This window comes from Carcharodon carcharias, chromosome 17 (assembly GCF_017639515.1).
Source record: "Carcharodon carcharias isolate sCarCar2 chromosome 17, sCarCar2.pri, whole genome shotgun sequence".
Classification (NCBI taxonomy): domain Eukaryota; kingdom Metazoa; phylum Chordata; class Chondrichthyes; order Lamniformes; family Lamnidae; genus Carcharodon; species Carcharodon carcharias.
This window is the reverse complement of record NC_054483.1, coordinates 91,600,462-91,613,401: the sequence shown is the minus strand read 5'-3', so window position 1 is coordinate 91,613,401 and position 12,940 is coordinate 91,600,462. Positions and strand designations below refer to the sequence as shown.

The window sequence follows — 12,940 nt, the reverse complement described above, 5'->3', positions numbered from 1 at the left end:
TACTTTCATAATCAACAATACGTCCTTTCTTCTATCATAGTCATGCAAATTGGGAAGAGATGATGAAAAGCTGCAGTGCATTTGTCTTTTATGGAACGGAGCGTTTTCTTGCGAACTTATTGCCATCAAAACTTATTTCCATGAATCTTCCAGGTATAGTATGTCCTATTATGATTTTAATTACTTTAAATTCCTCTCTTATCAGCAGTTGCACAAAAAAAATCTACGTCGCATTTATAAGAATGCTCTAAAATATGTTCAATGTAAATCTTTTACAAGAAGTTCTAGTTGTGTCATGTGATTTCCTTCCAATGGCTTTGTAACAAAGAAATTACAAGGGACAAAGATCTATCTTATGTTTGTTAATTTTAATTCTGACATCACGTCAGGCTCCATAAAGCAGAAGGCTCATATATTCTGTGTGTAACACCTAATCCCAAAAGGTGCACTTTGGAACAATGGACCATGTATCAAGGAAAGAAGAGTTTCAATAATTTTATCTGAGGGAACTGTTTCAAGAAACTGTAAAAAGCAATATGAGTGGTTCTGGTCCTCCTGTATAAGTATTGTGCTGTTTAAAATAGTACCAGTATCTTTTGGCTTTTGTTGATTATTTTATTTGTAAATAAACCTGGAATAGTAATTTAACCAAAATGGGATGAACCTAATTGGCCAGCCATGACGGGGACCTTGGGAGGACGCTGTGTACAATAATCCATGTACATGTTTTGCTGAAAATACTTGAAAACATTTCAGCCTCGTCTTTTGTACTCAAAGTGGCCTAAAAGCATTTGCGCTTCACTACCGATCATATAGAGTGCTATAATTTTCCAAATCCTCAAGCTGCATTGATTTTGCCACTTTGCACTATAACATGTACATGATTCCTTGTGACCAAAATTTTCAGACCTTTTTGTCTTCAGCATTTATCTCTGCTCAATGGACCATCATGACATTAAGCCAAGGCATATGTTCATCATTACCCTCATGCAGTTCAGATTTTTTTCATGACCTTCCCAAAACCTCATAGCTGGAAACAACCCACAAGTACAGAAGTGAGCATCCAGGACATAATCTAGTGTAAAGCATATTGGACAGAAAGGGCATGTAATTAGATGGGATGGTGGCGTACTGGAACCCTGCCACCTTCCACCTTTGCCTGAATTAAGGTCTGGGTGGGAAGGCCCATCATTGACTATCCTAGCCCATTGCCTATCAAGGTGTCTTAAGTGTACAATTAATTACCAATTAAGGGCATCATCCTGCTGCCTCTGGTATTAACCAAGTGGTGGGCTTGTCGCCATGTGCGTGCAGGGCAGCTAAAACCAGGCAGGCAGCTTGTCACCTTCTGGTGGGGGGGAGTGGGTGGGGTGGGGGTGGTTGGGGGTCCCTTGACTGAAGACACTTAGTGCCTGATCGAGGACTGGACATTGGGAAGCTCCCTTGCCCTTGCTGCCAATCCCCCTGTATCCCTGTCCCCGCGACCCCCATCCTGCAACCCCTCCAACATAGCTTACCTGCAGACTTGGTTGCTTTGCAATCCTCGAATTCTGGTGCCTTTCCTTCTGGCAGCAGCCATGACCCAGCAGTGCTGCTGAGCACATGAGGCAAGCAGCTCTGGTTAGGCGAGACCTCTGTTCCTGGAGTCTTGATTCCAGGGAAGGCCTAGTGCTGGCCTTGCCACTGCCTGATTGTCTCGTGGTTCAGCAGGTATCCCTGGAAATAGGCAGCCCAGGTCTCTTACTGGCTTTCTAGCTGGCAGGTGAGACCTCTGATGCCTCAATAAGATTTTGCCCACTATTCCAAATCTTTGACGTTACACGATAAAATGTCATCTAGTGTGATCCCAAGTGCAAATATGTGGATTTACTTGAGCACCTGCAGGTGTTCCTACATTATGCTATCCCGACGCATGCAGCTGAAGTGGAGACAGGTTACTTGCCTTTCTGCTCCATTGCTTTGGATGAATGTGTTATACATTCTCTGGGTGCCTGAGGCTGAGAGAGTCCCAGAACACGGGGGACCATCTGCCACCTGTATCTATGCAGGGGCTGCCTCTGTCATTGCAGCTTGATGAAATGTTGATGTCAAAAGGGCTGAGGCGCTGCCATTAACACCAAGAGTACTTTGAGAAGAGACCCCATGGGCTTCAAGCAGTTGTTTCACCACCCTTGCAAGGTCCACCCATCCTTCATTGCTTACCTGAAGCTTTGAGCACCTGGCAATGGGCCCAGGTGTCTCGGCCGCTACCTACAGGCCCAGCACTCCACAGAGCTCTTGGATGAGGTAGTAGTGTGCAGGTCATTGGGCACCTCAAGTATCCATTGGATGAAATGCTACATGTGGTTCTCCATGAGTGTCAATATTCTCTCAGTGGAGGAGGCCATGTGCTCATAAAGCAGATACATAGCACCACTCATGTATTCCTCCACTATATGTGCATGGGAACGAACAGCCTTTGGCAGATGCCCACACATTTCACACTATCACTCCAGCGTCTGCCACTTTGCTGAAGACTCCCAAGGCTTGCCACCTGCAAGAATCTGAGTGTCACTGGGCAGTTCCTGTAACAGGGAGTGGCCACAGCTGTCACGGCCTCTGTCAGCTGCTTGCATGCTACTGTGCCATTTTCACCAACTGGTTCCATGTTTTCTAACTGCACCAATCTCCCCAGTCGTGAGACTATCTGTCCTGGGAGAGGGTCTGTTCTCTCAGGTACGCTTGAATCTTATCGAATACACCCTAACCTTTCACCCTGCTTCTGTCATATTCTCAGCAGTCATTGCCTTTCGTTTATGCAACACTTCATCCTTCAGCATATGTTGGACTTGATTTCGTTTTTGGTGTGCACCAAATCCTTGTAAAGTTGGCTAGCTCCATGAAGTCAAGGGGTTAGAAATTCAATTTGGATGGCGTCACTTCTGCCGTCAGTTAATCTGGCCTGCCGAGCACTTGGTGCCACAGTCGACCCAGTCGAATCTCGGTCCCCACTTACCTAGGTGGACTTTCGCTTGGTGTGTTCTGGATTGTCATTTACGACCTGATGACCTCTACATGAGCTTTCATCCATGTCGGGAGTGGGATCCAGAGCCACTTGTGTGCCACAGACACCACCATCACTATCCCTCGGTATGTCCTGTTCCACTGGTAGGACAGACCCAGCAGAGGTGGTGGCACAGTGGTGTACAGTCAGGAGGGAGTAGCCCTAGGAGTTCTCAACATGGAGTCCGGACCCCATGAAGTCTCATGGCATCAGGTCAAACATGGACAAGGAAACGTCCTGCTGATTACCACGCACTCCCTCTGCTGATGTTGAACACCATTTGGAGGAAGCACGGAGGGTGTCAAGGGAGCAGAATGTACTCTGGGTGGGGGACTTCAATGTCCATCACTAAGGGTGGCATCGTAGCACCACTACCGACTGAGCTGGCCGAGTCCTAAAGGACATAGTTGCTAGACTGGATCTGCGGCAGGTGATGAGGGAACCAACGAGAGGGAAGAATATACTTGACCTCATCCTCACCAACCTGCCTGCCATAGATGCATTTAGCCCAGAGGATACTCTCCATCTCATTGTGTGGCACTACCACCATGCTAAATGAGATAGATTTCGAACACATCTAACAACTCAAGACTGGGCATCCATGAGACACTGTGCGCCAACAGCAGCAGAACTGTACTCAAACACAATCTGCAACCTCATGGCCCGGCATACCTCCCATTCTACCATTACCACCAAACCAGGGGATCAACCCTGGTTCAATGAAGAGTGCAGGAGGGCATGCCAGGAGCAGCACCAGGCAAATCTAAAAATGAGATGTCAACCTGGTGAAGTTACAACACAGCACTACTTGTATGCCAAGCAGCATAAGCAGCAAGTAATAGACAGAGTTAGGCGATCCCACAACCAACGGATTAGATCTAAGCTCTACAGTTCTGCCTCATCCAGTCGTGAATGGTGGTGGACAACAAAACAACTCACTGGGGGAAGAGGCTCAACAAATATCCCCATACTCAATGATGGGGGAGCCCAGCACATCAGTGCAAAAGATAAGGCTGAAGCATTTGCTACAATCTTCAGCCAGAACTGCCGAGTGGATGATCCAACTCCGCCTCCCCCAGAGGTCCCCAGGATCACAGATGCCAGTCTTCAGCCATTTCAACTCACTCCGTGTGATATCGCAAAACAGCTGAAGGCACTGGATAGTGCAAACGCTATGGACCCTGACAATATTCCGGCAATAGTATTGAAGACTCGTGCTCCAGAACTTGCTGCACCCCTAGCCAAGCTGTTCCAGTACAGCTACAACACTGGCATCTATCTGGCTATGTGGAAAATTGCCCGTGTATGTCCTGTACACACAAAGCAGGACAAAGCCAAAATGGCCAATTGCCGCCCCATCAGTCTATTCTCGATCATCAGTAAAGTAATGGAAGGGGTCATCAACAGTACTACAAGTGGCAGTTGCCTAGCAATAACCTAGTCACTGATGCCCAGTTTGGGTTCCGCCAGGGCCACTCAGCTCCTGACCTTATTACAGCCTTGGTTCAAACATGGACAAAAGAGCTGAACTCCCGAGGTGAGGTGAGAGTGACTGCCCTTGACGTCGGACCAAGTGCGGCATCAAGGAGCTCTAGTAAAATTGGAGTCAATGGGAATCAGGGAAAAACTCCCCACTGGTTGAAATCAAACCTAGCACAAAGGAAGATGGTTGCGGTTATTGGAGGTCCGTTATCTCAGTTTCAGGACATCGCTGCAGAAGTTCCTCAGGGTAGTGCCCTTGGCCCAACCATCTTCAGCTGTTTCAACAATGACCTTCCTTCCATCATAAGGTTAGCACTGGGGATGTTCACTGATGATTGCACAATGTTCAGCACCGTTTGCGACTCCTCAGATACTGAAGCAGTCCATGTCTAAATGCAGTAAGACCTGGACAATATCCAGGCTTGGACTGACAAGTGGCAAGTAACATTTGCGCCACACAAGTGCCAGGCAATGACCATCTCCAATGGGAGAGAATCTAACCACGTCCCTTGACATTCAATTGCATTACCATCACTGAATTCCCCACTGCCAACATCCTGGGGGTTGCCATTGACCAGAAACTCAACTGGACTAGCCATATAAATACTGTAGCTACAAGAGCAGGTCAGATGCGAGGAATCCGATGGCGAGTAACTCACCTCCTGACTCCCCAAAGCCTGTCCACCATCTACAAGGCGCAAGTCAGGAGTGTGATGGAATACTCTCCACTTGCCTGGATGAGTGCAGCTCCCACAACACTCAAGAAGCTTGACACTGTCCAGGACAAAGCAGCCCGCTTGATTGGCACCACATGCACAAACATTCACTCTCTCCACCACCGACGCACAGTGGCAGCAGTATGTACCATATACATGATGCACTGCAGAGAATTCACCAAGGCTCCTTAGACAGCACCTTCCAAACCCACGACCACTACCATCTAGAAGGACAAGAGCAGCAAATAGATGGGAACACCACCACCTAGAAGTTCTGCTCCAAACCAATCACCATCCCGACTGAAATATATCATTGTCCTTCACTGTCGCTGGGTCAAAATCCTGGAACCCCCTCCCTAACAGCACTGTGGGTGTACCTACACCACATGAACTGCAGCGGTTCAAGAAGGTAGCTCACCACCACCTTCTCAAGGGCAGCTAAGGATGGGCAATAAATGCTGGCCCAGCCAGCAAAGCCCACATCCAGTGAATGAATAAAAAGAAAAAAAATAGGTGAAAGCTCCCTGTGGAAGGTTAGCCAATGCCGTTATTAGTTTATAGTCTTTGCACCAAGAGCTGAGGTCGTCCAGAGTTACAGGGTACGGCCGCTGTCACTCTTCCTGGCCATTTCTCAGTCTGGATCCTGTCAGTGTAATATGTTGACAACGTGGGGAGTGAGGTGCAGTGGGGGAGGTTTTGTACCTGTCAAGGTTAACTGTGAGAGAACAATCTGATCTATGGGCCCTGATCGAATTGGAGGTAGTGAGAGTGAAGCTCAGTTGTTTTACATTTGCCACTGCTGGGGTCATGCTACATTATAAATTAATGACTAACAAATTGAGAGATTTTATGGTTGTGCAAGGTTTACAGTCTAGAGACCCTGGTTATCCAGAAGCATTTTGGGTAAGATAAAGCAGAAAAAGAAAGCTTATGGCAGTCACAAAAAGCTTAAATACTGTAGAAAGCCTAGAGGAGTATCTGAAGTACAGGGATGATGTAAAGAGAGGATGAGAAAAATATTGGCAGGTAAAATCAAAGAAAACCCAAAGATATTTTGCCAGTACATTAAAAGCAAGCGAATAACTAAGGAAAGGTTACAGCCTATCAGAGATGTACATGGTAACTTGTGTGTTGATGCTGAAGATGTGAGCAGCTGGTTCTCAATGAGTACTTTGTCTCTGTTTTCACTAAGGAGAGGGAAGATGCAGATATTTTAATTAAAGAGGAGTATGAATTATTAGATACAATAAGCATAATGAGAGAGGAAGTACTGGATGGACTGACATCCTTGAAGGTGGATAAATCACCAGAGCCAGATGGATTGTATCCTAGGTTATTAAAGGAAGCCAGGGAGGAAATAGCAGATGCTCTGAGGATTAATTTCCAATCCTTAATAGATACAGGTGAGGTACCAGAGGATTAGAGGTCTGCGAACGTTGTTCCAATATTTAAGAAGGGTGCAGAGATAGGCCAGAAAATTATAGGCCAGTCAGTCTGACTTCGGTGGTGGACAAATTATTGGAATCAATTCTGAGAGACAGGATAAACTGTCACTTAGAAAGGCAAGGGTTGATCAGGGATAGTCAGCATGGTTTTGTTAGGGGAAGATCATATCTTACTAATGTAATAACATTTTTTGTGCAAGCAACAAGGAGGATTGATGAGGATAGTGCAGTGAATGTTGTCTACATGGATCTTATTAAGGCATTTGACAAGGTCCCACATGGCAGACTGGTCAAAAAAGTGAGATCCAGTGGGATACAGGAGAAAGTGGTGAGTTGGATCCAAAATTAGCTCAGTGACAGGAAACAAAGGGTAATGGTCGATGGGTGTTTTTGTGAATAGAAAGTGGTTTCCAGTGGTGTTCCACAGGGCTCAGTGTTGGGGCCCTTGCTGTTTGTTGTATACACGAATGACTTAGACTTAAATGTGGGAGGCATGATTGGGAAATTTGCAGATGACACAAAAATTGGCCATGTAGTTAATAGTGAAGAGGATAACTGTTGCCTCCAGAATGATATCAATGGTTTGGTGAGTGGGCGGAAAAGTGGCAAATGGAATTCAATCCGGAAAAGTGTGAGGTAATATATTTGCGAATACTCAATAAACGGGAGGATATTGAGAGGATTGAGGAAGTGAGACACCTTGGAGTGCATGCCCACATGTTCTTGAAGGTGGCAGAACAAGTGGATAAGGTGGTAAAGAAAGCATAAGGAATGCTTTCCTTTATTCAATGAGGTATTGAATACAAAAGCAGGGATGTAATGATGGAACTGTATAAAATGCTGGTTAGGCCACAGCTGGAATTTTGTGTATAGTTCTGGCCACCACATTATGGGAAGGACATAATTGCTCTGGAGAGGGTACAGAGGAGATTTACAAGAATGTTGTCGGGCTTGAAAATTGCAGCTGTGAGGAAAGATTGGATAAGATGGGGTTGTTTTCCTTAGAACAGAGGAGGCTGAGGGGTGACCTAATTGAGGTGTACAAAATTATGAGGGACCTAGATAGGGTAGACAGGAAAGACATGTTTTCCCCTAGCTGAGGGGTCAATTTCCAGGGGTTATAGATTTAAGGTGATTGGTAGAAGGATTATAGTGGACATGAGGAAAAGCTTTTTCACCCAGAGAGTGGTGGATGTCTGGAATTCACTGCCTGAATTAGTGGTTGAGGCAGAAAAGCTGAAGTCATGTAAAAGATATCTGGATCTGCATCTGAAGTGCTGTAACCTTAAAGGCTATGGACCAGATGCTGCAAAGTGGAATTAAAATAGAACAGCTAGTTTCATATTTTCTCTTTTTTTTGACTGGTGCAGACGCAATGGGCTGAATGGTCTCTTTCTGCGTCATAACTTTTCTATTGTTCTATGGTGTGATATAGCACTGTCTGCTCAGGTATAGCTTCTCTGCTGAGGTTTCATGTCATTCTGCTGCCTTCAATATTGCCTCATCTATTACTGGACCGGCAGGAGAGATAACAGTGATATTAGAGTGTTCCACTTTCTGCCAACTTCTTCTGCCTGTCCTTTATCTGGAGCTTCTGGTGTTCAGTACTGGCTACAGATGTGCCATAATTAGTACTCATCAGAAGGTTTCGTGGCTGCTTGCATGAAGTTACTCCTCTTTACGTACTCCACATACATCACACCTTCAGCAACCAGGTACCCTGCTGAAACCTCCCCTAGCTCCATTGTCTCCTCCCCCACTGGCATCTGTACTGCAAGCTATGACAATCCCCCTCCAGTGTGCTTCTGCTCTCTGGCATTATGAGCATCCTCTCCTGCAAACACAGTGCCACTCGATTTGCATAGCGCAGCTTCATTCGTCAGTCTGAGCTAGTTTCAAGATCCAGCATGCACCACTGGGAAGTCTACTGTGAGCAGCCATTCAGTATTGATAATTTAGAGTTCAACTCTGACTGAACTGGGGCATCTACAATGAAGCTGCTATGCATTTCACTGTGAGCACAGATCCCTGATAATGCCCAATGCAAGTATAGACAACCTCTTATTTCATTGATGCGTTTGTGACATCCAGGGATGCAAGCTTTCTATTAATGATTCTATTCACCCTGACAGACCACACCAGGTCATTGAATCGCAAGCAGCAAACCCACATTTGTGTGACCACTCCACAGCTGCTGTCTCCCTCTTTCTTGTGAGGCTTGCTGGCCTCCTTTCTCCCATTGGCTGAGAGGAACACCTTTCTCTATGCACTTGCCTGAAGAAGCACCTCCAGAGAGGCATTGCTAAATGTTGAAGCCACCCTTCCTCTAAATCCAGTCACCCCATCACAGCCTCCCTTGGTTTGTATCCCCCTTTCAGTTTCCTCTATGTGTGACACCTTTATTGCAAATGCTGCTTTCCTTTTAAATTTAGCACCTCCATTTAAGCTGCTGGGACTTAACCACCCACCCTGCCCCCTGCTGGACCTCCGAGCATTAATTGGACACTGCCAGCAAAATCCACAATTATGACCTGCTACCATGCGGCCAACAGTACTTCCTGTGTTTTGGTAAAATTCAGTCCCATGACTTCAAATCCTACCATGGAAAGGTGTAATTTGTTAATGCAGCACTATCTAAGGTAAATACTTGGGATTTTCATGGTCTTTGCTATTTGACTGACTTCCACTGAAATTTCACATTTGATGGATGCAGCTTCCTGAGCTGCAAGCTTGCTGTTGATTATTGAAGTGGCATTGTCCATGGGTTTTGTTGCTTGTGGACTTCATTGAGCAAAATTTTCGATTCCTGTTGGAGGCAGGACTGGAGACGGAAGGCCCAAAATTGGTGTCAGAGAGCTGTGTCCCAGGTTGCCGGCATGTTCCTGCCTCAGAGTGATTGGAATTTTCCAGATGATTTCCTGGCCCATTGTTGAGGCCAAAGCACAGCCAGGGATGAATCGGAGTGGCCAGTGCTCCATCCCATTAAGGATTCCCCCACAGCCGTCATAGCCGTTGGACCACTGCTGCAGCCCTGACTGTCCTGTGGAGTTGCCCCTTCATGATGATAGTCTGGCAGCTGTGGCCTTTTTAAATTGAAATTTTTTCACCTCCTTCCAGAGGGTGTTTCCAATGTAAGGCACCCTATCTCACATGCATTAGCAGCTCCAACCTTAGACGGTGGTGCTGCTTTTGTGTCATTGCTGGAGATCCTCCTAGTTGCCCTCTAGTCTCCAGAGTCTGTCTGCCATCCTTAATTGGATGGTGAGTGTGCTCCCTGACTGCTAATTGACCACCCGGACTGAAATGATGTCAGGTGTCTGATGTCAATAAGATGTGAGTGTGGGATCAGGAAATTCACCTCATGTCAGAGTCCTGATCTCAGATCAAAAATTCTGCCTATACTGTCAGTATAGAGAGCTATGAAGCCATGCTTTACTAAAAAAAATGACTTTGATGTATCTACTGGCTCGAAGTCACTAAGTTTTAAAGGACTAAAACAGCAAGCTATTAAGATGACTGCCGAGGTTCAGGTGACTTTAGTAATTTCTGCAGACTCAAAATTATCTCAGGTTTCCATTCCTTTCCTTGGGTGGGCATGCTGAGACGAAACCATCTGTGGAACCCACATGTCCTATTGTTAATGGACTTACCAAAACTCAAAATCCATGACTTAGATTTTCCAGCCCTGCCCGCCACTGGAAGCTTCATGGGTGAGATGGTAAATTTGATGGTCCAGAGAAAGATCCGTTGACTTCAGGTGGGAATTTCCTGCCCACTGTCTCTGAACTTGAAACTTAAGAAAGAGAGCTGTAGAGAAACCAGTTCATCATAAATAGGTATGAATAACCACCGTCCATTTCCAAATGTAACTTTGAATTATTTATGTGGACTCCAAGTACAAGGGAAAAACAAATCAGTCTGAATACAAACAGCACAGAGGATCCATGTGCAGGTCTCTCTCCCTGTTTTCCTTTCCACTTAGTTTTACAAGCTTGAATCCTGTCTGCTGTTTTTGACTATCCATATGCCACAGGCAGGGATTTGTTAAAGAACTCAGCACACCAACTGTTGTCTCCAGAAAAACTGCTAAATCATCCATCTACATCTTTAAACCACCTCAATGTTGAAACCAGAAGAACCACAAAGCTCAGCACGGATATCCCTTAATCTATTTTGTGTGTGTGTGTGTGTGTGTGTGTGTGTGTGTGTGTGTGTGTGTGTGTGTGTGTGTGTGTGTGTGTGTGTGTGTGTGTGTGTGTGTGTGTAAAAGTTGGCGTGTTTTTATTTTTTTTTTAAGATGGGGTTAAGCAAATAAAAACTTTTTTTTCAAAAAACTCAAAACCTTTGTCTTTTACAGTTACAGCTTGTAAACAGTTGCATACTCTCTGAATTGGCAGGCACATCCTTTTAAAAAAACTGTTGCTGTCAAACGAGGAGTGGGAAAAAAGGGAAACCATTCCACCTCTCCTCACCTGATCTTTTCTATTTCTGGATTTGAATTGAGGGTGGCTAAAACAAGCACAGATACCTTTTTGGTAATACCAGAAAATAAAGAAGCTACCAGCTTGAAAATTAAAATTTATCAGTATTAGTGCATACATTAAATTTTAGCACTTAACAACCTATTTATAGTTTAACTTATATTCTGTTACTTCCCTTTATCCAGAATGCCAGCTAATGATTCTTCTAGATCTAGCTCAAACCTGTCAAAGTTTTCGACGGCAGTCAGTAATGGATAGACCAAAAAGGTAATGCTTAATGCGTTTGAAAATTTCACACTGTAAAAAAGCTTAGAATTTGACTAATGTATGTAATTTGAAATTTTATGCATTGCTCTTTTTCTTAATTCAAGTGAGCTGGAGACTGTGCAACTATTCCCCCCCATTAGAAACACTGCACCAATTGGAATAGTAGTTATAATTAAACTTTCAGCAAGGCAACCCTGTTTACATCAGCTGCCTGAAATTTGACGACTTCTACCCAAGGCAGAATGAGAACACAATAAATAGGAGTAGCAGTAGACCATTCAGCCCCTTGCACCTATTTCACCATTCAATACGATCATTGCTGATCTTCTACCTCATTTTTCCACCCACTCCCCATATCCTTTGATTCCATGAGAGACCAAAAATCTATTGATCTCTGTCTTGAATACACTTAACAATGAACATCCACAACCCACTTCTACATGCCACCCCAAGCTCGCCATAATCCTGAACCAGTTTTCCAGATTGGATCTTTTAATTATGTCAGATGGACTGCAGGTAGCAAGTTTACAACAGACAAATTCTGTCACAGCTTATCAGAGAATTGCCAAAAGCTGTTAAGGTGGGGCAGAAGCACCGCAAAGATCTTCAGTAAAATTTAGTCATGGAATAGCTGGTTGACTTTCCTGCTGTGGCAGGGGAAGGAAGATTCCTATTGTCAATGATAGAGCGGTGGATATTAAGACCATATCATAATTGCATTATAAAATTAATATTCAGTAACAACTTACCACTAAGATTGCCAACAAAGCATCACCCAACGCTTGTTTGGACAGATAAGAAGAACGAATTGTGAACCGTATCATTATGTAAATGTTTTTTAATTTCATTTTTCTTTTGTGTTTTTGTAGTATAATGCAGTTGTCATCAGAGGGCCAAATGGATGCAGCAATACTCCTAAGCCTGACTGGAGTTCGTTCCATTATGATTAACCAGTGGCACAGTACACTTCAAGACAATGCCATAAAGTTTAAGAAATTGTCAAAAAGTAAGGCTTCAGTGCTTTACATAACCCTTTAATATTCCCCTTTTTGAGCAGAGCTGGGATTCTGCTTCCACATTCTAGCTATACCCTAATTACAGATTTTCTTCCTAACATCTTTAATTATTGTCGATATTATATTTAATATCTTATTACCATTTTTACAACCTGTATTTACCTTATAACACTTCAAGATTTTGAACAATTCTTATCAAGTCTTGTCAATTTTCTTAGCTCTAGTGAAAAAAACCACTAATTTTTCAAGAATTTCTTCAGAACTATAACTCCTCATCATTAGTAAGATAGCTACAGTGAAGCTTTTCTATTGCTTTTGTGCCCTTCCTATAATGGGGTGTTCATATTGTACATACTCCGTTTTTAAAATATCATTGTTAGAATTACTTTCACAGTAGTTGCAGGCCAAGAGAAACATGTGCATACCTTTGGCATTGGTCATTGCTGTTCTGTGTGGGCTCGTGAACAGCTGGGGGCAAGAACAGGCCATT

General features: G+C 44.3%; 1 protein-coding gene across 1 annotated transcript in view; it reads left to right on the top strand.

Annotated features, from left to right (window-relative positions):
* Window positions 1-12,706, top strand: part of LOC121289677 (cilia- and flagella-associated protein 46) — a 243,587-nt gene extending 230,881 nt beyond the window's left edge. Inside the window, exons 54-56 of the mRNA XM_041209300.1 lie at window positions 41-153; window positions 11,353-11,434; window positions 12,304-12,706. Coding sequence (XP_041065234.1) covers window positions 41-153; window positions 11,353-11,434; window positions 12,304-12,472 — 364 coding nt within the window. The 3' untranslated portion in view covers window positions 12,473-12,706. The remainder of the gene's footprint in view (window positions 1-40; window positions 154-11,352; window positions 11,435-12,303) is intronic.
* The last annotated feature ends 234 nt before the right edge of the window (window positions 12,707-12,940 follow it).